Source organism: Tachysurus vachellii, chromosome 12 (genome assembly GCF_030014155.1).
Source record: "Tachysurus vachellii isolate PV-2020 chromosome 12, HZAU_Pvac_v1, whole genome shotgun sequence".
Classification (NCBI taxonomy): Eukaryota; Metazoa; Chordata; class Actinopteri; order Siluriformes; family Bagridae; genus Tachysurus; species Tachysurus vachellii.
Window position 1 is genome coordinate 13,856,472 of NC_083471.1, and position 24,523 is coordinate 13,880,994.

The window sequence follows — 24,523 nt, forward strand, 5'->3', positions numbered from 1 at the left end:
AACATACTTGACAATAAAGTGTGTGAGTGTGTGTCTGTGTGAGAGTGTGTGCGTGTGTAAATGTGTGTGAGTGTCTGTGTGAGTGTCTGTGTGAGTGTGTGTGTAAGTGTGAGTGTCTGTCTGAGTGTGTGTGTAAATGTGTGTGTGTTCCTCGTCTGTGTGAGTGTGTGTGTCTGTGTGAGTGTGAGTGTCTGTGTGTATCTGTGTTTGTGTGAGAGGGTGTGAGTGTGTGTGAATGTCTGTGTGTGTGAGTGTCTCTGTGAGAGTGCGTGTGTGTCTGTGTGAGCGTGTGTGTGAGTGTGAGTGTCTGTGTGTGAGTGTCTGTGTGTGAGTGTCTGTGTGTGTGTGTGTGTGAGAGTGAGTGTGCGAGTATGTGCGAGTGTGAGTAAGTCTGTGTGTGTGTAAATGTGTGTGTAAGTGTGTGTGTGTGTTCCTCATAAAGACCTTTGTGATTCTGATTCTGATGTTGCAAGAATTTTGCCTCTAGGCTTTACGATTCAGCACAAAATTGGGTATTTGGACTGTTGGTGGCGCTTGACGGTTTGAGCTAGACACACCAAAGTTGCTACAGTAACTTCTAAGACTGGCCTCTACATGTGTGCCAAATTTCATAACTTTCCTACGTGCGGTTCTATGGGCTGCCATTGACTTCAATGGCGGAAGAGGAATAATAATAATAATAATAAGAAGAAGAAGAAGAAAACTAACGATAACAATAGGTGTCTACGCCCCTTCGGGGCTTGACCCCTAATAATAATAATAAGAAGAAGAAGAAGAAAACTAACGATAACAATAGGCGTCTACGCCCCTTCTGGGCTTGACCCCTAATAAGAAGAAAATTAACGATAACAATAGGTGTCTACGCCCCTTCGGGGCTTGACCCCAAATAAGAAAATTAACGATAACAATAGGTGTCTACGCCCCTTCGAGGCTTGACAACTAATAATAATAATAATAATAATAATATTAAGAAAACTAACGATAACAATAGGTGTCTACGCCCCTTCGGGGCTTGACCCCTAATAATAATAAGAAAACTAACGATAACAATAGGTGTCTACGCCCCTTCTGGGCTTGACCCCTCATTAATAACAAGAAAAGAGTTCTATTTAACAAGTGACTGCTTGGAAAATGAAGATGCCATGATCATAAAGCAGAGTTTATTCAGCATGTGTTTCGGTTTCTCTTTTACAGACATTCATGCAGTGGCTAGAGAGATTGCATCCATTAACAGTGTTGACCTTCTCAAGATCCGTAATATCCTTCTCGAGAAGTGGCTTTGCAAAACAAATGGCAAGGTGAGAGATTTTCAGACATGCACCACTTAAATATTAGGTAAAAACAGAGGAATAATCAAAGAACTCTAATGAAACATTGCAAATAATAATCTTACCGGCACTGATCATTGAGTGATTATTATTAACAGTGTTTGTCATTACAGGACATTCAGTACCAGGACTCTGTGACTGATCTTACTGAGGATCCTGATCTCATGAGGTGAACTAAAAACTCTTAAATTTTTTATTTTTTTTTTTTTAATCACACGGCTGTCAAGCTTAAATCAGTGTTGTTTTATTTTTTCAACCCATCTTTTGGCAGAGTGGTGTATTTGCTGCAAATGCACCCGATGGATATAGGGGCACGTCTGCTCAGCCCCATCCTGAGTGCAGAGACATGGGTAAATCATATACCTGTAGCTTTATATTCTATATTATACACACAAAGTATATGTATTGTTACCTGGTGTTGGAGTTGTGATTGTGTGTATAATATAGTGTGTATACAGTGTTGCTTGACAGTTTGTGAACCCTTTAGAAAATCCTATTTTTCCACATAAATATGACCCAAAACATCATCAAATATTCACACATGGTCTAAAAGTTAACAAAGTGAACCCAATCTAACAAATAAGACAAAAATATAATACATTTTCTTTTAATTATTGAGAAAAATGATCCAGCATTAAATATCTGTGACTTGCAAAAGTATGTGAACCTTTGTTTTCAGTATCTGTTCTAAGCCCTTGTGCAGCAATAACTGTAAGTAAAGTTTCTGGTAACTTTTGATCAGTCCTGCACAACAGCTTAGAAGAATTTTATTCCATTCCTCAGTACAGAAGAGCTTCAGCACTCTGATTTGAGTCGGTGTTATCACATGAACTGCTTGCTTCAGGTCCTTTAACAACATTTCTTTTGGACTCAGGTCAGGACTTTGACTTGTCCAGTCCAAAACATTATCTTTGTTCCCCTTTAATCATTATTTGGCATTTTCTATGGAGGTTCAGTTCATAGATGATCTTTGTTGGCTGCTCACTTCTGGGGAGGGAACCAATGGTCTTAAATGTCCTCCATTTAAACAGAATCTGACTGATTATTGATTACTGATTCTAATTTGACCTTGAAATTAAATACTGATCCTAAAGGTTCACAAACTCTTTACTCTTACAGATATACCTGTATAATGTTGGAACATTTTCCTGAATAAAAAAATTACCAGGTATAAATATTTGTCTGATCTCTTTGATTGGGTTCATTTTTGGGACAAATTCTGATGATGTTTTGGGTCATATTTATGCAGAAATATAGAAATTTCTAAATGGCTCACAAACCTTCATATTTTTTTCTATCAATTTCCTAGTTTGCTGGTGATTTAGTACAGTGTAGACAAAGACTTTAAAAGAGAAATTAGTTTGTCTGCAAATTTTAAGGACATTTTTACCTTGTTTGGAATTTAAATGCTTACTGATATTGGGAACAGGGAATAATGATTAGGTTATATAAGACTAGTTATGAAGTGCTCTCTAGCAATTCTGCCAACGATTATAAATTTATGATTACATAAAAACATGTTTTTTAAATCTGTTAATGTGAAGTGTCTTCAACATAGTACCTGTATACGTTGTTACTATAAAAATAATATTTTATTATTATAGTGAATTAGTCTGTCTTTCTTCTTAGCTGTTGGGAGGATCAGGTCTCAGACTGACCTTTGAGCACCGCAGTCGTGCTTTGCTTTGCCTTATTCACATTGCAGACTCTGCCACACTCGAGGCTTTGTCTCACACACCCAGAGATAAAGTCAAGTACGTGCCAAAACAAAATGTTCCATTAAACACTCTTCAAATGTTAGATACTCTAAACATCTGTGTCAATATTTATACTATCTAAACAAATCTTTTTCACAAAACATCTCAGACTTTGGCTTTTTCCTACAAAGGTATTACCTGAAGTGCTATGTGTACCTCTCTCAGCTGGAGGCCCTCAACATTCCCTACAACTTGGAAAGGTTTCTCAGTAGCCCTAAAGAGGGAATGATTAAAGGGTTATGGAAGAACCACAGCAATGAACCTAAGGTACAGCCTCTTTTTTTTAGTAAAAAAAAACAATAATAACAATAATAAAATTTGATAATCCGTTTTTTGACTGTGTCATTACTGTATGTGTGTAGGCTGTGCGTCTAGTAGCAGATTTGTGTTTGGAGTACAAGGTGTACGATACACAGCTATGGAGCGGCGTGTTGCAGAAACTACTGGTGTTTAATATGGTATTTTTTTATTTACTAGTTTTAAGCAATAACATTTTTTGTTTGAAAAACACTAGATACTGGTTATATGTGTGGTTGTTATTGTTTCTATTTGTATATAATGCCTTCAGGGTCAATTCTATTAGGGTGGGCTGTAGTGTTAATTTCGTCAGACGAGACGAGACGAAATATGTTCGTCAACAACCTTTTTTTTCATGACTAAGACGAGACGATGACAAGACTGCACCGCTGTCCAAAAACGCTGACTAAGACTAAATTAACATGCATTATTGTTGACGAAAAAAGACGAGACGAAAATGTTTTGTATAAAATAAAAACTAAGATAAAATCTCTCTTCATTTTCGTCTACAATTGTCTCTGCTTTTTCATCAGCTGTTACGCCTTTAAAATATTCAGTACGAGTTCGCGGCTTCGCGCTGTTGCTCAAGTTTACAGGTCCGCGAAGCGGATCCCGCTTATTATATTGTTACCTACCAAATAAATCGATAATTTGACTCAAAATGATGATTTGAAAAGGAGTTTATTGATTTAAAAACGATTGTATTGTTTCCGCTAAAGAAAATAGTGCGCTCCGTCTCTACCGTTAGAATCATGTGTGTCCATGGCAACGCTCTGTTTAAACAAGTGTTCTCAACTTCTCACTGATACTTTTGTGATTCGCGGAGTTTTGACAAGTTTTATAGCCTCGATATTGTTTCTTATTCAAAAGTGGTGACAGAAAAAACTCAGCACCCCCAACCTGAAACCTCTTCCCACGCCCCTGTCATAATCACATCATAATCAAAATTAATAATTAGGCTTAAAAACAAATGTATATGTAAGGGAATCAAGTTTAACAATTACATGTAATATTGCTCCAAATATCATCAATAATGGTGTGTGCAATACCATGTATAACTTGCATTAAGTCGGTAATTTATATATATATATACACACACACACACACACCTACAGTTTTGATCTTAGGCTTTTCATTAAGTTATTTATTTCCACTATAACACTTGTGTTCCTGATATTATTGCATTTAATGAGGCCTCGTTGTATTTATTCTTGCAATAGATTCCAGATGTGGTCAAGCTACAATTTTTTGACTAAAACTAGACTAAAATGACGAGACTTTTAGTCGACTAAAACTAAGACTAACAAAAAAGATATGTGAATGACTAAATATGACTAAAACTAACAAGGACATTTGGCACAAGACTAAGACTAAATTAAAAATAGGTGACGAAATTAACACTAGTGGGCTGGTACAAATAATAGGTTGGCAATCTGTGGTAATGGCCCCAACACCTAACCTAACCCAGTTCTTCCCATAAACAGTATTTACAAAATTACGCAAAGCCCTAAACCATTCTCACACACTTAACTACACTAAAAATGCTGAGCTTTACCCACCATCATGCATCCTTTCCAGTTTTAAAAAAAACACATACATTAAGTAAATACAACATCCTTCTTGTCTGCATATTTCCTTAACGGGAAACAGAAGTGTACATCCTGCTGAGTACAGTGTGCGATACCTAGAAGGATTAAATGAGCGGAATTAAATGTGCATGAGACAGTAAATCTGCCACAGACAACAGCAATGTCAGCATGGTTATTGAGCAACAGCCCCAAACTGATATCTGATATATGCCTGGCATTAACTGGTCCAGTCTGCTATTCTGAGAGGCTTGAAAATTAAGCCCACATTAAGCAAAAAGGTTCAATTGACGTGTTCATTTTATTGTTGACTAGACAGTTTTATGAATCATGTAAACTCTGCTACATGATTTGCTCCCTGTGTAGATCAGCTACCTGCAGAAGGTTCTGGAAACCCTCAGAGCAGTGCCCAGCCTCTTGGAGGTAATCACTTATTATCTTTCACAGTATGATTAAATACATAATTTAAAAATTTTCTAGCTATACTGCAGAGGTGGATGAATCAGTGATTGTCAGTGATCGTCTAGGCTTATTGTTGTTTATTCATATTCAGTCATAGGCTAGCAGTCACAAGCATCTTGTCTTGCGTAGCAAACAAAGAATAAAATAAATCTATTGAATCGCAAAACAGACATTTTACTTGTTAGGGTGTTACCTCTGTCATTTTCTTATAAACGGATAAAATTAGCTTTCACTTTACCACTTTTTAAAATTAGTCTATTAAATTAACAAGAAACCAGAACGTTGGACCTGGCAGCACACTGCATATTTAAGTGAAAATTTTCATTTTCAGTGTATGTCTGATTTAATGTTTCGCTATCACCTTTTAATATTTTTATAAAATGTCAACTAAAGTCATGTCAAATCCCTCTACAGGTTCCAAGTTTCTCCAGAACCTGGCGCAGTGTGATTCTAGCCCCTTTTATGACTGGTAAATGAATGAGTTTCTTCTTGTTTATAAAATCTGAAACAACAGACAAAGATATTGGTGTGTGTGTGTGTTAACTATATGTTTTATCTTGGTATCTTTTACAGCATCTCTTCCTTTGAGTCCATATCAACAGACCACTTTCTATAAGACATTTGTTCTTCTGCTAAAGTAGGTGTTATTTCTATAAGATGCAATAAACAAAGTGACTTTATATATAACATTTGTGCTTTTTTATTGGATAGTAACTACATTTTATTTAATTTATATACCATTTTTTGTTCATTTATATATAAAGGATCAACATTTTAACAATCAGATTCTCTCCACAGATGCCAAATATTGGCATAAAGAAGCTGTAATGGTGTTTGCTTATGTTTTGTGATCAGATGTCCATTCCTGTTGAATCTGGATCTCATTGGCATTGCCAAGCGCTTTGCCCAGTTTAACTTGATGGCTTATTCTCTTGGAACACTCTTACTTGTCCCCTGCTACAAGAAGAGGGAACAGTTAATCCAGGTAAGTGCATCATTTGTCCTTTGTCTTGCTTATTTGTCAAAACTGGTAGTATTAATACTATTAGTAAGATTTTTTTTTTATATTAGTATAAATAAATTTAAGATTTATTTTCTGACTAGACATTATACATGATGAATATGATCTATTTCAAATTGGGACACAAAGAATCTTGTTTCAGTGTTTATATAAAAATTATATTTGATTATTAGATATTAGATATATAGAAATATCCTAGATTATATGGGTGCTAGTAATACATTCATTTGTATATCAAGCATCGTTGAATGCTTAGTTCTCATTAGTCAGAAAGGGTCACATTTTCTGTAATAGCAGCTCTGACTGTAGTTTTGGCTTCAAGACAAATGACGTTAACATAAATGCTATCCTTTTAATACATTTTCATTTCTATAGTAACAGCTAACACAGACTTGTATAGAGGAAGATTTTTAGATGATTTTGATTTGATGAGGTTTTCTATAAGGATCCGTTTATTTAAGCATATTTGGAAGTCTTCAGTGACAGCTGTAGCTAAGTTTTCAGACATAGGTCTTTATGAAAGTGAGATAAAAAAAAATGAGGATGATGAATGGGTGACATGTCAGAGCTGCTGATAAGAACTTGTTTTTTGGATGCACCACAACATGAAGTATAACTATAAACAGTTAAAGGTAGGGTCTCCGATTTTTGAAAGCCAATGTTAACATATAAAATCACCAAAACAAACACGCCCCTAACCCAAATGGGTCCCACCCCTTATTGATAGCTCCGTCCACACATATATACGTAACCCAGGCAACTAATGGAAAGAAATGTGTCTTTATCATAGCTGAAGGGAAGAACAATACGATTTCAGATAAATAAACAAGCAAAAATGACACACAAAATCATGCAAAGGACGGCACATATTAGTTCTGTGAAACAAAGCAAAACCAACGTTACTCACCTATCGAGAAGGAAAAAAGCAACCTTGTAAAGTTGGCTGCATATTCACAGATTCGAGATTCCCAAGTCAATAACTCTTGAGCTAAACGCTGTTACTACACAAATAACACCTCTTTTCTATCGTAGTAATGTAGAGAGGCAGCTACAACCCAATTTTCCTCAAAATCAGCTTTCCTCTGCGGTGGACAAAATACACAAATCTCTATGTGCGGACGACTGAGAGACAGATTACAAGATACCGTCTGCAATGTGCAAAACCCGAAAAGCCAATATTAAAAAAACAGTCAATAACTTCACTGTAATACACTGTACTGTCACCAAATTCAGCTTATACTTCACTGATATCCTGATAGTTATACTACAACACTTATTTGGGAGAAATGTCTTTTTAATACATATGGCCAACTTTACTTAAGTCAATCGCAGGCCTTCTCGCTCCTTCAGTTCTCTCCAGCGCTGGAAAGCTGATCCTATATTAACACGGGTCCTACTTCTTGCCTTATCGTAAGCCTTCCTTCGCTTTCTTTCTTTGTTTTTATCCTCCATGTCAATGTTAAAACCACTTTCTGCTAATGTCACACATGCGTACTGAACACTCTCTCCACCCATATTGACAAGACATGCCCCGTTCTGCTCATTGGCTACACGTTAGTTTTGTTTTTGTTTTGTTTTTGGCGGCCCAACGCAGTTTTCTGAAGTATTTCTCAAACAACGGAGACCCTACCTTTAAGTGTTACATGTTAATGGAAAATGTTGGTATAAGATGAATAAAAGGCTACAGGACATCCTGTTACATTTAAGTAATCAATGTGGTAACAATAACTTTCATAATGGGCAGCATCACACTTTAATGCTACGTAGTGTTAAATCATTATCATATGCAAGAATAGTTCACTAGTTAAATAAGTGTTAGGATGTAACACACAGTTGAATTATAAATGTTCAGTGAATAAAACAAAAAGGTATTTTGAAAACTGAAATGCAGGGAAACTTAATTATTGTTTTCTAATTATTTTTCAAAATCAGACCTTACTGCTGTCCTGTAATCCAACGCTCATCCTGGATCAGGTTGAGGAAAGTGTTAGCACAGGAGAACTAGCAGGCATTCCTTCAGAGGTTTGACAGCTTTTTATTACTGTGTGTGTGTGTGTGTGTGCGCGTGCGAGAGTGTGCGTCTTTGTGAGCGAGCGAGCTAGTGTGTACTGTATGTGTATGTTTGTGTGTATGTATCATATTTTTTACTCCTAATTGGTGATCTTCCTGACCATTTTGTCATTGTTTGCAGATTAGGGACACTGTGCTGTCATTCCTTTTTAAAAATGGCCAGTACCAAAGCTTTTTGAAGAGCGAGCACTTTCGGCCCCTCATGAAGCACTTGGTGTTAAAGGCTCAGTCTAATCAGGTGGAGGAGATGGTTAACTACCTGAACAATCATAACAGGTGAGTTGCACCTAAATATTACTGTTTGCACATTGACAGTTTCTAAGTGTTTTGTCCAGACTGCTTTCATTATGGCTAATTTCAAAGCAATTCATCACAATACTTTTTGAGAAACACTGTATTTTATGAGCAACATCAGGATAGCAATTTTGGCTTCATGTTTTCCCAGTTTCTCAGATTTTGCACACATTTTCATGACTTTTGACTTTATAGCAATCAATCAGTAAAATATCCATAAATTTTTATTTGTAAAATTAAATCGCATTAAATCACATCTTTTTTTTTCTTTCCATCACTCATTATTTGTAAATGTACATAATTATAAAAGAAAGCTTTACAGAACTCCAGATGTTGACTGGCAGAGAAAAACTCACTGGTCTGTCATTAAGAAGAAACCTTTTGAGGAACAAGACTACAAAGTGAAACCCATCCACTTCTGGTTGACACCTGATGGTCTTTTCTGTTTCACACCTAATGATTACACTAACAGCCCTAAATGTGTTGAAGGTGTTCAGTACGAGTATAGTGTATATAAGAGGCCTGGGATGAGCACAGGACAGTGTTTAGCATTGCTGGGCCTCATCACATCTACAGCATTGTTATAGATTTTCCTAACAATATGTCCAGTTGTGTTTTATTTTTAATTACGGTGTTTTTTTCTTTTGTTTGTTTTGTTCTCTGTGCTAATAGGAAGGAAGAGGCCATTGCCCTTGCACAGGAATATGTCAGACACAGCGAACTCAAATGGGGAGAAAGAAGTACAGAAAGCGCTGTTTGTTCTGACCCCATTAAAGTAATGAAAATCTGTAAAGTAGTTTTTTAAATACACCGTTACTGGCTTCATGTTACTGCATCACACATGATGGATTGCTCATCTTTAGGATTACAGTACTGAGAGAGTTTAATATTGGATTGGCTAAAGCAAACACTGGGTGCTGTATTTAAAAATGTTCATTATATAAATTCATAATGTTGATATTCTGCATGTGACTTTCTGTATGTGTAACATTTTACGATCAGTATAATTTGTAACAATGGTTTTTTTTCTCCAATTTCAGGAATTTTTGGCACAAACAATGGAATCCCAGGGTTGACACCAGTCAACTAATCTGGTTGACTGGTGTCTAGTTGACTAATCTGGACACCAGTCAACTAATCAATCTATTATGAAAGTCATTATTAAGTGCATTAAGTGCATATATTTGCACTTTTCTTTTAAATAAAATACTTAAATGTTTGTTTGCTTTTTCACATTAGTATAAATCAATTAAAAAGGTATCTATAAAGTCCACATTACATTTTTTGCTTCCTTCTTATCCATAAACAGAAATACAGAAATATTTGGTGCAGTTACTTTCTAATTTCCCTAAATGCAGTCTGACAGAAAATTTGATGGCACTAAAAAGGAAAAAAAAAGTTGTGTGGGTTGTAGACTCCGTCTCATGCTAAAATTAGAGTGAAAGCACCGGCAGCATTCAAAAGTGACCAAAACTTCAGCCAGAAAGCATAGGAACTGAGAAGTGGTCTGTGGTCACCACCTGCAGAACCACTCCTTTATTGGGGTGTCTTGCTAATTGCCTATAATTTCCACCTGTTGTCTATTCCATTTGCACAACAACATGTGAAATTGTTTGTCAATCAGTGTTGCTTCCTAAGTGGGCAGTTTGATTTCACAGAAGTGTGATTGACTTGGAGTTACATTGTGTTGTTTAAGTGTTCCCTTTATTTTTTTGAGCAGTGTATATATACACACACACACACACACACATATATATATTTATTTTTGGATTAGCTTTATTGTGATTTATGTTTGAGGGCCATATTCTCCCCTTTGAGGGCCATAGCAAAATTAGTTGTTAGTAATTAAATTAGTAATATTCAGATATTAAAGTTTTATGGTCAAGAATGAAAAATTAATATTATGTTTGTACACTAAAGAGTGAGATAAAGAGAGAATTAAGTTATACAGAAATAAATCCGTCATGCTTTGATGTGTTTTGCATTGTGAGATGCTTTCCTGATAAAGAAACCGGGCATTTTTCTTTGACCTCATATATCAACAAAGTATTTCCACTCACAATGCTGACATTCACCAACCATTAGCCCAGCAGATTTGACTTTCAGGTTCAGCATGAAAAGTTAAATGTTGGTCAGGCAGATTTGTTTAGCAGTCTGACTGCCTGCAAAAAGGAAGGTCTGGAGAAAACTGCCCTGGCTCACTTTTCTAGTACTGTGGTGCTGCAAATGGAAGGAAATGGCCTGTTAATGTGTTTTGGCCAGCTTCACCACCTGCTGCAGTGCTTTCTTGTTTGAAGTGAAGACATTTTAAATTTAATACTGTAACACTCCAGGTCAGAAGATCTCAATTATCTCTTTTTTCTTTGTCTTCATTTATTTAAAATGACTTTATTTCACCTTTATGTGACATCTGTCTTGCCAGTATCAGGGTAACAATGCTGACACACTTAAAGGGAAGGGAACGTGTGTTAGCCTTGGTGGCAACACACATTTTATTACTGGCATATTGGTCGTGTTGTCCAGTGATAAATGAACAGTAAGGTGGACGCAAAGTTGGCATAATATTGGCAAGGTTGATTTTAAATGCACCTTGCCCAATGTTACAACCCAGTCTAAGGTTGGGATGCACAGCATGAGGACTGGCACAGGGTTATATGTAGAAGATGGACAGAACATGAACATGATGCCCCAAAGTTAGCAGCAATGACACACACAACACAGCAGTGAAATCAAGCACAACCAGGGAAACCAGGGAAGACTTCAGGATCTTAAGAAAAACAGACAAAACCCACTCCCCACAAGTACTACTGGTGACATATATATGAATATTTACAACACTATGACACACAAGTGTGACACAGAAACCCTACCAAATTCTTGGGCAAATGCTGCAACACCTCAGTTAGGTGAACAGAAGACATACGTTTCCTACTGAGATCTACCTCTATGGAGTATTCAGAAGGTCTAACATTATTTTCCACAGACAGAGCTAGCAATGGAACCACAGGTAAAATCAGCTCTGACCCAGAAGATGAGATGCAAACATGGTATTTCTTCAACAAATTAATATGGCAGGTGAGTTTCTGTTTAATATCATATGGGCTAACAAATGTGGTCTGGAGAGAAGAGCCTGGCACTGGAAAAAAGCCACAACTTGAACGGACAGTAAACTGCCATATAGTAAAAGAGCTGTTTCATGTCATCCTGAGAGGAGCTTAATGCTTTATGAGCAGTGTTCCTCACTACCCTTAAACGCTCAAGGAGAGCACAAACATATGTCAAATAGACTTCTGTTGGTGGCCTGATGCTGGTTACAACCATTACTCCTGCAGGACCTTTAATGGTCCTCATATTGTGTGACCAAATACAAGCTCAGAGGGATTAAATCCAAGAGACTACTGCACGTCATCACAGACAGCAAACAACAGAAGGGGAACTCGCTCATCCCAGTCCTATCCTGTTTCCATACTATAAGAGCACAGCATGTTCTTTAATGTCATATGGAAATGTTCAAGGGCACCTTGTGACTCAAGACCTGATAACAAATTTGCAACCCTCACTACCTGAGAGAACAGCTATGGCATGAAGTTAGAGCCACAATATTTCTGTATATGAGAGCTTTGAAGACAGTCTTAAATTTGAGAGTACACACATTATAATAGCCAAGTGGAAACCAAGTGGCAGCACACGTGAGCGTCAGCACATAAAAATTGCCAGCAATAACGTACTACATTGCCCTTCGTGCCTGGCTAAACTCAACCCAATGGGCAACTCAGCTCACCAAAAAGACTTCTGTTACCCTTATTTGGCACAACTGGAGCAGGTTTAGGGACATGCCTGTTAACACACAGGCAGGGAACACAAAGGGAAACTGGAAACTGGGCAGCAACATCAGGACTGTTATTCACAGAATCAGACACCACTTCAGGTAAGGAATTCATTTTACTGCCAGGTATATCGTTTCCCAGAATGGGGGAAACTCCAATGACTGGAAGAGCTGAACTTACAGCCACCCTGACAAGACCTGAGAAACCCTCAGTTTCCAGCATGAATTACAGTCAGTTCAATGTTCAATTACTTGAATCAATACATCGCTGCCTGCATATGAAGCTGCTGAAAAGGGTTATATATTTTTTAACACAAAGGACTGAGCCAATCCAGTGTCTCTTAGAATATTTGCAGGATGCTTCACATCACAGAGCCCTAATGACGCATAACCGGAATAAACAAATAATTCAAATATAGTCTCAACACTAGACTGGGGTGCAGAAACTGACAATACATCCACGGCATTAATCATACTAATTGGAGCTTGATGCCTTATATTTTTAGGTTTTACCATGGGACAAGTAGCAATTAAATGACCTTGTTCCTGACAGTAAAAACATTCAGAAGTTTCAGAAGAGGAAGTGTTGGCTGTGCAATTCTGTGGAGGTTTACTGAGAGTCTTTAATGATCACAAGGACGCATCCTTACAGGAAGAAGGAGCACTAAACAGTTTTATGTGTTAGGACAAACTTGGCTTGAATGGCAGCTTTAGACAACATGTCAACCTTTTGCTTGTTTAAAAGATAAGTCTTAAATTCTTCCAGCAAAATTAGCTCTTTAAGTTGTTAAAAAGTCTACACATTACTTGCAGAACAGCATTTCTCAAACAAGGTGGATTTCTCACAAGCAAAGTCAATATAGGTTTGGCTGTCTGCTTTAACAGAGCTTCGCTTCCACAAAATCATTCCATATTGGACAGGGAACTGTACCTTTTGGCTAAGAGAATTGAGCAGATCTGACCTAGGGAGTAAAACACAATTATAGACCTTAGCAAAAAAAAAAAACAACTGAAATATATATTTTTTAATTTTTAGAGCCAGGAAAGATGTGCCAGGGTACACTCTGCAGCTTTATACTTATCACATATAGGGGAGACAAAGGGATAGAATTTGCTAAGATTTTTTTCATAATAGTTAAGTCAATGTAAAACCTTGTATCGAATAAGTTGATGTCTTGAATTTATGTAAAATGAATTGATGGATAACAGGTATTTATTCCAATCAGTCTCAGTATCCTGAATCCCCCAACTTTTAGATGGAGGGAGGAGAAGTCTGTTTTATCTCTAAAAGTAGTAAGAAGATTAAACCCTATTGAATCGCTCGCTGAGCTGAGAAATGGAGCCAAAAGCCTTGTTAATATATAAACCTTTAACCCTGAAAATTATTTTGCCTTGCCTTTTTTAAAACCTTTATCTGTATAAGAGGGTGAATATAACAGATACAGTAGGAGTAAGTGGGGAAGTGATTACATTTCTAATTTAGTACCATATTGTGATTGATTTATAAAGGATTACATTATCTCTAGGAACCTCTTTAATAGGCAAAGGGCAGAAAAAATCAAGACAGAAAGACAAGAGTGAAACTCTGCAGGTTGCTGCCCAGTAGTAATGACGGACGTTAGGCAAACCCAGATCCCCCAGATTTAGGTTTATGCACATGAATCTTGCATGTATGAGCCCTTCTAAAACCCCAGATGAAAGGCATAATAATGGAGTAAAGCATTTTAAAGAACGCTTTAGGTAGAAAAACAGGTACATTTTAAAAAGGAGTCCATATGTCTGTGATAGTCCTTATGTTTTGGGGCTGTGAGAGCGCCAGTGGCACAGGGAAGTTAATAAAAATTGATAGCAAGATGAATGCAGCATGTTATCAGAAAATATTGGCAAACAATTTGCATTCTACTCTTGGATGTTCCAACATGACAATTAAAGCACAAGGCAAGGTTGACGGTTGAATGGCTACAGCAGAAAAAGGTGAAGGTTCTGGACTGGCCATCACAGTTCTCTGACCTCAATATCACTGGGGAGATCTCAAACATTCAGTTCGTGCAAAACAAACAAAAAATTTACATGAACTGGAGGCTTTTTGCCAAGAAGAATGGGCAGCTATACAAACTTAGAGAAGTAAGGACCTCATGCACAATTACTAACTTTTGAACAGGGATTATTTTATCTTCTTTTTCGTATCTTCTTTTTGTTATGTTTTGCTTGATTGTGCCATTTTGTTATGCCTTACATATTAACTTGAGTTCTATAAGAAATAAAATACATTTGTTTTGCTACTCAGGTTTTCTTAGTAGCACAGTAGCTGTAGTACTAAAAATAGTGCACATCTTGCAAATTATCCCAAGTTGTTCAAACTTTTAAACACAACTGTATGTTATTCCTATGTAGTGCATTACTGCTGCACTACAACTTTTTCTAGGATGTTGTAGATAAGTGGGAGCTTTGATGTTGGCCATATAGTTTAACAGCTGAAAGGGCATTTTTTTTTAATCATGGTTTTGATAACTGCTTGTTTAATAGAATAATCTATTATCTTTAGAATGGGTTGGATAGCTACTGGTTGTATCTGTTTAAAGACACATGTGGGTAAGGGATCTGGTATGCAGGTTGATCATTTTAAAGATTACAAATGCATTATCTATCAAATTGTTTGGTATTAAATTAATGGTCTGAATGTTCTGTCTGATGTTATCAATTTTTCCATTGAAATAATTCATGAAGTTCTTACTGCTACAAGTAGATGGTGTGTGGTTTTCGACAGTGTTTTTATTCCTAGTTAATTTTGCTACAGTGTTTAGTTAAAATTTAGGATTATTTTTGTTATCTTCAATTAGACTGGAGAAAAAACTGATCTTAGTAGCACTGGAGAAAAACTTTTGTTATCTTCAATTAGACTGGAGAAAAAACTGATCAAGCAGCACTACGAGATTTTTTGTATCTATGAAGGCTTTCCTTCCATGCTAATTGATATACTGATCATTTACAGTAGTTTGACGCCATTTGCGTTCTAATGTGTGGTATTTGTTCCAGTTTAATATTTAGGGTGTAGTGAAACACTGACTCTAAATTGTCAATCGCCTGATCAAGTTCTGTGGGGTCAGATGGTGATTCAATCATGGATGATGTACGTTTAACCTTCCGATTGAGACATTGTGACTATATTTTCTATATTTAATCCTAGGGTTAGAATGAGATCAAGAGTGTGATTATGAGTGGGTCCTATTACGTTCTGATTCACCCCTACTGAATCTAAGATGGAAACAACTGCTGTTCTCAGAGGATCTTCTAACTTATTAAAATGAATATTAAAGTCTCCAACAATTACTGCTTTGTCTAAAGAAACAACTAGGTTTGAAATGAACTTTGCAAATTCACAGAGGAAATCAGAATATGGTCCAGGAGGTCTGTAAATAACAATAAGAGGAACAGACTCAGTAGACTTATTTTTTGTGGCTACATATGTTATGTTAGTATGAAGAACTTCAAACCTGTTGAATTTAAGTGTAGGTTTTTGACACCTAGATTATCATTGTAAATAATTGCTACTCCTCCCCCCTGCCTGTTAGGCAAGGTTGATGTATATAACTATATACAGGCAAACTAACTTCAATGAATGCTTCAAGCTAATTTGGTTTAATCCACAATTCAATTAAACATAGTATATTGAACTCAGGTTCATTAAAAATCAGAGCAAATCTGATTGTAATAATTGTGTTTCAGTATAGGCCAGCTTGTGCATGGCTGAGCTGTTAACCACAGTTGCACTAGTTACCCTAAAGGGGTGTTTAGGCTTAAGGCATCTACTCAACCAGGAGGCTTCAGATATACAAAGATTCATTATTAATGTAACAATTTGCATTTCTTAAAAGCAAATTTTATATAAGCCTTTGTAAGACAGTTAAAAATATACTGTATATTTATAATTGTGTTTTCCCAGCAGATCAGAGAAATTGTTTATCCATATAATATATCAAAATTGGCCAGTTACAACAGGAGGTTAGGGCATGTAAGGCTTTTTTGTCTGACCTCTACTCTCTGAAGTACTTTTCTAAACTTGCAAAAAGTTTGGAATTGTGCTTGGAAGGAATAATAAAATCTACCATTAACAAGTCTTTATAAGCAGTGGGTCATCAATACTGGGCATAGCTGTAGGTTTTCATTATGATCAAGTGAACACACTTCTATTTTGTTTATTCAGTTTGTCTTGGTTTTGTAAATCTTTAGTAACACTATATCCAAATCCAAACAAAACAACAATAAAAATAAGAGGAAAAAGAGGAAGAGGAAAATAAGCAGAAAACTATGGATATCTTGGTATGGACTAAGCAGCCACTGGCATACCAAAATCAAAATGACTTTATATTAACATACACTAATATCTGTTTTTGTAAATTAAGAGTGAAATATTTATTCAACTCTTCACCTGAAGATAAAATAAAAGATATAAATTTCAACTGTATTAACAAAACAACCTGTTTAAGAGAAGCATGCATTTTATTATTACTACTACATATGATTTTTACACTTTATAGTTTTCTTGAAGATAATTTTGCATGCATTTTACTTGAACACTTAGAGAGAATAGTAAAAACTAGAAAGAATAATAAAACTAGTGTAAAACTGTGCTGTTAATTGATTATCATATTTGATTTAATATCACATGTTAAAGGGTTATGTTGTTTTGTATGTCGTGCATGTTTGCATCGCCCTAACATTTATCCATTCCCGCCTCTGTGTATCTGATCCTTGTGTTTCTGTGATTGTCATGATCTATACCTATGCTTGTGTTTGTGTTTTGCTGAGTCCTTGTATTTGTGTGTTTTGTGTGTTTTTTGTTATCATGTCTCCTGGTTTCTGTTTTGTTATTTCAGTTGTTTCTTCTTCCCTTTCTTCTTTGTTTCATAATAAAACAACATTTATGTTATCCCTGCATTTGGGTATGAGTTTTATCTGTATAGACACCCCAGTTTCCTGACAGAATAGTAACTGATGGTGTCTGGTGTCTTTATGACACATTGTTTTATATATGTTTTTGTATTTTATGATTTTATTTATCAGGAATCAAAAATCACTTAACTTGACATACACTTTAAAAATGTATGCGGCTGAGTTGTATGAGGTAAATTGAAACAGCAAGAAATTACAAAATCATTGCTAAGGTTTTTAGGCAATGATATGCATTGTTTCTATAGCACAAGGAGCACATAAACAATATTAAGCAGTTAGTTTTCATGTTACATTATACAGTGTATGTAATTCCCACCATGCATATGTTCTATCTCAGTAGTAAACATGACTACTCATATAAACTAAAAGAATTAATTATTTTATTATGCCAGAAATGTTGAAATATTCAAAACACTTAAAGTCCAAAAGACACAGTTGGCAGCTTTGAAGCACATAAAAATTTAAAATGTTGTACCAAACTCAACAAAGATTAACCAAAGGTTCAAAGATCACACCAGAGAACAAGGTGTTGAGGCCAATAGACTTTATTCTTTTTAGAATAGAACCAAGCAGTTCCCTGCAGAGAAAGCTCTTCCCTTCTAAGATGCTTTGGATCACCCCATGGGTTTACTGGGCCTTGGGGAGGCTCCCAAAGGGATGGACTCCTTTCCCCTCTCCTCTGTTACCATGGATTGATAGACAAACTTTTTTTATATGTCCAGGTTGCCCACAGCCCCAACACACATCTCTGGTTCTTTGTCCCCTTTGTCTGTTCCAGCCTTGTTTGGTCTTTGTGTATACAAATTAATGACTGGCCTATGGGTTTGCTGTGGGTTTGGCCAAGCATCTGGTGGAGCTGATTGGGCAGTAGGAACTGCTTTCACTTTTTCTTAACTACTGCCAAGGTTTTTTTCTTGGCTTTGCTTCTTAATTCTTAATTCTTTAGCTGGAGTTGTGCTAGTTTTCTTTCATATCTCTCTCATGCCCTATAAACTTATTTTTCTTGAAATGCTCTATTGTATGAGCCACAAGTAGAGGTGGGTAGAGTATCCAAAATCTGTACTCAAGTAAAAGTAACAATCTTAATAGTTACTTGAGTAAGGGTAAAAAAGTATCCGATGAAAAAACTACTCAAGTAGTTAGTTACTAGTTACTTCTCATCTGATTGATATGAAGCAAAAACCCTGTGATTAATGTTTTAATGATGTAAATGAATGATGTGCTGGGCTAACCTGCTCTTCCTTTTAAGATTAATTTACTTTATTCTTACATTTGTTACATTTTATAAGTAAGTACATGTATTCTTTAGGTAGGGATAAAACAAAATATAATCCCGTTTTTATTTTATGTTCTACACTTTAGTGAAAAAAAAACTTAAGTGAGATGTCAGGATTTGCATATACTGTAAATGCAAAACGTCTTACAGCATGCAATTCAATTTATTTTGTGGAACATGGACAGAAGCGGTCCTGACCTCCCTGGGGCCCTAAGCAAAATTCTGCTAAGGGGCCCTCCTATCTGACACGTGAGCCATGTCAAGTCAAGTCAAGTCACTTTATTGTCGCATCACCACAGCACATGTGCCTTGGTGAGTGAAATTCTTAGGAGCAAACTCCAGAAATTGCAGAACATTTATACAGATAAGGATATAGATAATGAGTTGACGTGAAAATGTGCAATTTGCTCATACATATAGTCATTGCAATATGTGTGTACAATATGTACAATTAACAAACATAATGAAATCAACAGGTGAAATGTGCAGTATGCTCATACATATAATCAGTACAATATGTGTGTACAATCTGTACAATTACCAATATGTAAATATGTAAACCATTTGCCACACATTCACACTTGACACCCCACTGCTCCCACTACAAACCTCCCTCCTTTTAAAAAAGTTTGCTCCATCTCTCGGTCAAAGAGTAAAACAATACAGAATTGAATGAGGTATAAACAAATCTTTATTGAATGGAATATTTTAAATATCATGTGAATGTATAAAAGCTAAAATGGCTTGCCATACCTATCACTATGTTTTATAGTATGCTTGAGAGCAATACTTGATCCCTGATGGTTGTTATTTACTGAGGGATGTGCATTCATATTGACCTGGCATTTTGCCAGTGTAAATCCATTGGTTTCCATATTGCATTAATGTTGTTGTAACCTTGATTGAGAGACTATAAACATTGTCATTTAGGAGTGCTATGACGCTACTTTTTGTATTGGTCTCCACACAGATGCTGCTGGAAAGCGCGCGTATCATTTCGTGCACGATTGCACGCGCATATGAACGCATGTTCACGCGCGGCGCGGTTATCGAGCTGCCGTTTATAAACACAGGCATTTATTCACGCGAATGTTCACGCAATATATTGTTGTGTAACAGACAGACCAAGAGATGCACTGGCAGCACTGCACAGCTAATGTAGCGATAGAGACTAGAGACAAAATCACATCAACTTAACTTTACTGCTGACATCAAACTTGAAGAGAACACAAGTTTATCTGATTGCTGTTCTCGCATTTCACTCTAATTTTGTTTCTTTTTTCTCTTTTCATGGCCAGATGGATAGCTCCGCTTCATATTGTCATCTACACAGAAAACATTAACACGCGCTGTAAAATGAGGCAGGGGAAGGCGGATCCGATCGGCTCTGAACATGGATATGAAAATGCAGACGCTTATAATGAAAGAACTTTCATTGTGTTCATGAACGTGTTCTTTGTAGGGTTCAAAGGATTGCACGAGAGCATATATGAGGGAAAACATTCAGACAGCGTGTGAAATGTAGTATTACATTAAGGTCAAAGTGCCCATAGTTACCAAATTACCATCAAATAGGCATACAGTAATTTTGACACTTACCGCTACGTGTTTTTTTAGGTTGGAGCTGGAATTCTTGTAAGCTGCGATGTCTGTTTGTTTTGGTGCACACAGAATGCATTGCATTATAATGCAATGCATTCTGTGTGCACCAAAACAAATAGCTTTATAAAGCTATTATTTTTTACATCTTGGAGTGAAAATATAGAATTAATTTGAGACCACGGGTGATCTGCCTTGGTGATCTGATAAAGCGCAAATGCTTCTTCCTCTGCTTCAGCCATCATCTTCCAACTAAAGGCGCGCTAAACTTCAGCGGGAGATGCGCAGCCTACTCTCGCGAAGCAGCCTCTCCAACGTCTCGCGAGACTTGTCATATAAACTAATTATTATTTATTAAATCTCATATTTATTAACATTTGAGTAACAGAGGAACGCTGCCGATTGTAGCGAAGTAAAAGTAAAGTTTTTCCACTAAAAATCTACTTGAGTAACAGTAAAAGTACGCATCTTTAATTATACTCAAAAAGTACAAGTTACCCAAAAAATGTACTCAAGTAAATGTAACGAAGTAAATGTAATTTGTTACTACCCACCTCTGGCCACAAGGTCACGCACATAAGTGGCTGGATTCTCTGTTTCCCCCAGCTGTTCTACTTTTAGGGATTAGGGTCCACTTGGGCTGGGTACTTATTTCTTAGGACCTGTCACAGAGCTGACCTTGATCAGAAGCCCTTCCATCCATCTGTGGAGTGCCTACTGCTCCTCTCATGTTTGCTGCTGTAAGATGTTATTCCATCCTAGCAACTCCCAGGATTTTTGCAAATAATGCTTTTATGTCTACTACTACAAGTAATTTGCCAGTGGTCTTCATTCATTCATTCATTTTCTACCGCTTATCCGAACTACTCGGGTCACGGGGAGCCTGTGCCTATCTCAGGCGTCATCGGGCATCAAGGCAGGATACACCCTGGACGGCGTGCCAACAAATTGCAGGGCACACACACTCTCATTCACTCACGCACTCACACACTACGGACAATTTTCCAGAGATGCCAATCAACCTACCATGCATGTTTTTGGCCCGGGGGAGGAAACCAGAGTACCCAGAGGAAACCCCCAAGGCACGGGGAGAACATGCAAACTCCACACACACAAGGTGGAGGCGGGAATCGAACCCCCAACCCTGGAGGTGTGAGGCGAACGTGCTAACCACTAAGCCACCATGCCCCCCTGCCAGTGGTCTTGTTCTCAAAATTTTTTATCCATTTATTTGATCCCCCTTTGGATGTCTCATTATTCATTCATTCATTCATCTTCTACCGCTTATCCGAACTATCTCGGGTCACGGGGAGCCTGTGCCTATCTCAGGCGTCATCGGGCATCAAGGCAGGATACACCCTGGACGGAGTGCCAACCCATCGCAGGGCACACACACACACTCATTCACTCACACAATCACACACTAGGGACAATTTTTCCAGAGATGCCAATCAACCTACCATGCATGTCTTTGGACTGGGGGAGGAAACCGGAGTACCCGGAGGAAACCCCCGGATGTCTCATTAATGTAGGCAAATCCCCTGCTCATAGTTTTGGCTGCCTAAGCTGCTCCCTTGCCCTCAGGCACTTCTTTCCATTACCCCATGTCTATTAAGGAGTTCTCTCATCAACAGCCTCTCTTTCCCACAGTGTGCTATCTGCTTCCTTATCCCTTGCCATTTTCATATCTTCTTTTACTTGCTCATAGCAGCCAGTCCCCACTCTCTCTTTTCTGTTTACATCTTCTACACCCCTAGTAGCCTGTAATTCATCTTCCCCTGTAACATGCACTGTACCTGTTAGCATTGGGAACTGTCCACTGGGTGGTACTGGAGGGGCATATAGTGGTGATCCCTCTGAATGCTTATTTCATCTTTTCCTCATTCCTCATTCCTCATTCAAGGGACATGCCTTAAATCACCGGTTTGTGCTCCCACTCAACTCAAATGAGTAGTTGTTCATAATTCAAAAGTTACCTCTGACTATAAAGTCACTACACTCTTACTAAATGTCAGTCCTTCTATGGCTTATTAACAGATAGATATGCAGTACTCTAAACTAGGCCCACACTGCATACATAAACCACTAACAGAACAATCCTATGTCTAAGGAACATATAAGAAACCCCCAAGGAATATCCCATTTAAGAATTACATCCAATAAGCATACATTACATTACAAATATGAAAACATAAAATACATCTGCGACAGAATGCAATTGTATATAATTACCAGCACATTATTGGTTCCTAATACATTTACAGCATTTAGCAAACACCCTTATCCAGAGCAACTTACATTTTTATCTCTCTTTTTTTATACAACTGAGCAATCAAGGGTTAAGGGCCTTGCTCAGGGGCCCAGCAGTGGCAGCTTGTTGGACCTAGGAATCAAACACACAACCTTCCGATTGGTAGCCCAACACCTTAACCACTAGGCTACCACATCCTAATAGCTTGCAAACCCTTACCCTTATCTCACCCTTACTTTTCTCCCCTCCCCTAACATTTCCTACAAACAAGCACTTGAGAAAACTATGCAAATTTGAAGGGGCAGTGCTTGGTGTTACTCAATATGGCACACAGAATGATCATTAAAAAACTTGCCTCACTACAGTTTTTTGAAGCTCAAGAAACAATCAGAACCAGAACATGATTGTCATTTAGTGTAATGTGAGTTTGTGGGAGTTCTGAAATTTTATCAACATTAACTCTGCTGGAGGAATTTTGTCACCGCTTGGTGTAGTCTCTATGTGATGGACTTTCTTTTTGCATTAATTTGCTATATAGTGTTTTTGTTTTCTCTTACTTCTCGACAATGTCTTGCAAAATGGTCATCATGATGGTATTTATTTCAGTAGTTTCTGCATTGATAAATTACATGTTGTTTTACAGGTTTAAATGCTTGTAATCATGTGTGTTTGTGTGTACAGTTGTGTTGTAGTGAATTATTATTATTATTTAATTTCAATTTCAATATACTGTGGTACCTACCTTTATTAAGTAAGCAAATGACAATACAGTTTGATGTTTTGCCTATATAAGTTCCTAAGTTCCTAAATTTATTTTAGATGGTAATGTACTTTTAAAAATATTGTTTAATATTTTTCTTGTTTAAATTAATAATAATAATAATAATAATAATAATAATAATAATAATAATAATAATAATATTACTAACAATGTAGCTTCAAATAAAGCCATGAATTCACCAAAAGGAAATATCATTTAGAAAACTGGCCCAATCTCAAACTAAGTGCAGGGGAGCAGGAAGATCAGAAATTAGCCTGAAAAGTACTGGCCATTCACCCTTCAGGTTCCAGATTTTTACCTGTGCAGTGGGGATCTCATGGACATCAGCATAAGCATACAAGACCGATAGAGTCCCTGCCATCTTTACTGTGTGGCCCAACACCACCATTTGGGTAAGAGTCACTGTGCGTGACAGATCAGTCGTTAATTTTGAAGTCCACTGTTAGTACTCTGGGCACTGTGGAGATGTGGAGGCCACATTCAACCAGCTATGGTTTGTTGATCCAGGGTGGTGTGGGAGGATCTGTCTCGGTTGCTATTGGCCAATCATTCTATTGTCACTTATCCATGAGTATTAAAGTTTCAGCTGGAGGAACAAGGCTTGTTCTGTGCCAATGACAGTGGATGACAGGCCTTGAAAAAGAGGATATGAGATGCAAACTGGGTTCTGTACCTTTCTGCTATCCAGAACCCATTGGAACACATTTGGCAGAAGTTGCCATTCTATAAAGGATGAGTGAGAGCAACAGTGGGTACAACTGACCCCTGAAACACAGTACATGGCGGGATAGACTGTGCTATTTCTTAAAAACTGTTTTCGGTCCCTGCGAAAGAGGAGGGAATAAGCTGGCATAACCTCAGAGTTAATGTTCCCTGGAACCCTAGTTTTCAGGCATTAGGATTCTTTTTATCCCCATAAGGTTGACCCAGAGATGCCTCACTGTGGCAACTAATACAGTCATGAAATGGCCAGTGGCATGGGCCATCTGCTTTGTGGCATGGAGGGCCAAGTCTTTGGCTCA

The 24,523-nt window shown here is 37.2% G+C and overlaps 1 protein-coding gene across 3 annotated transcripts in view; it reads left to right on the top strand.

Annotated features, from left to right (window-relative positions):
• The window catches only part of kntc1 (kinetochore associated 1), a 51,862-nt gene extending 41,828 nt beyond the window's left edge, over positions 1-10,034 (top strand). For all 3 annotated transcript variants that reach the window (XM_060883104.1, XM_060883106.1, XM_060883105.1), the window contains exons 48-61: positions 1,195-1,298; positions 1,442-1,497; positions 1,600-1,678; positions 2,958-3,082; positions 3,217-3,352; positions 3,448-3,543; positions 5,335-5,391; positions 5,845-5,899; positions 6,004-6,067; positions 6,286-6,415; positions 8,384-8,473; positions 8,643-8,797; positions 9,488-9,590; positions 9,856-10,034. In XM_060883104.1, coding sequence (XP_060739087.1) covers positions 1,195-1,298; positions 1,442-1,497; positions 1,600-1,678; positions 2,958-3,082; positions 3,217-3,352; positions 3,448-3,543; positions 5,335-5,391; positions 5,845-5,899; positions 6,004-6,067; positions 6,286-6,415; positions 8,384-8,473; positions 8,643-8,797; positions 9,488-9,590; positions 9,856-9,891 — 1,286 coding nt within the window. In that variant the 3' untranslated portion in view covers positions 9,892-10,034. The remainder of the gene's footprint in view (positions 1-1,194; positions 1,299-1,441; positions 1,498-1,599; positions 1,679-2,957; positions 3,083-3,216; positions 3,353-3,447; positions 3,544-5,334; positions 5,392-5,844; positions 5,900-6,003; positions 6,068-6,285; positions 6,416-8,383; positions 8,474-8,642; positions 8,798-9,487; positions 9,591-9,855) is intronic.
• Positions 10,035-24,523: the final 14,489 nt, after the last annotated feature.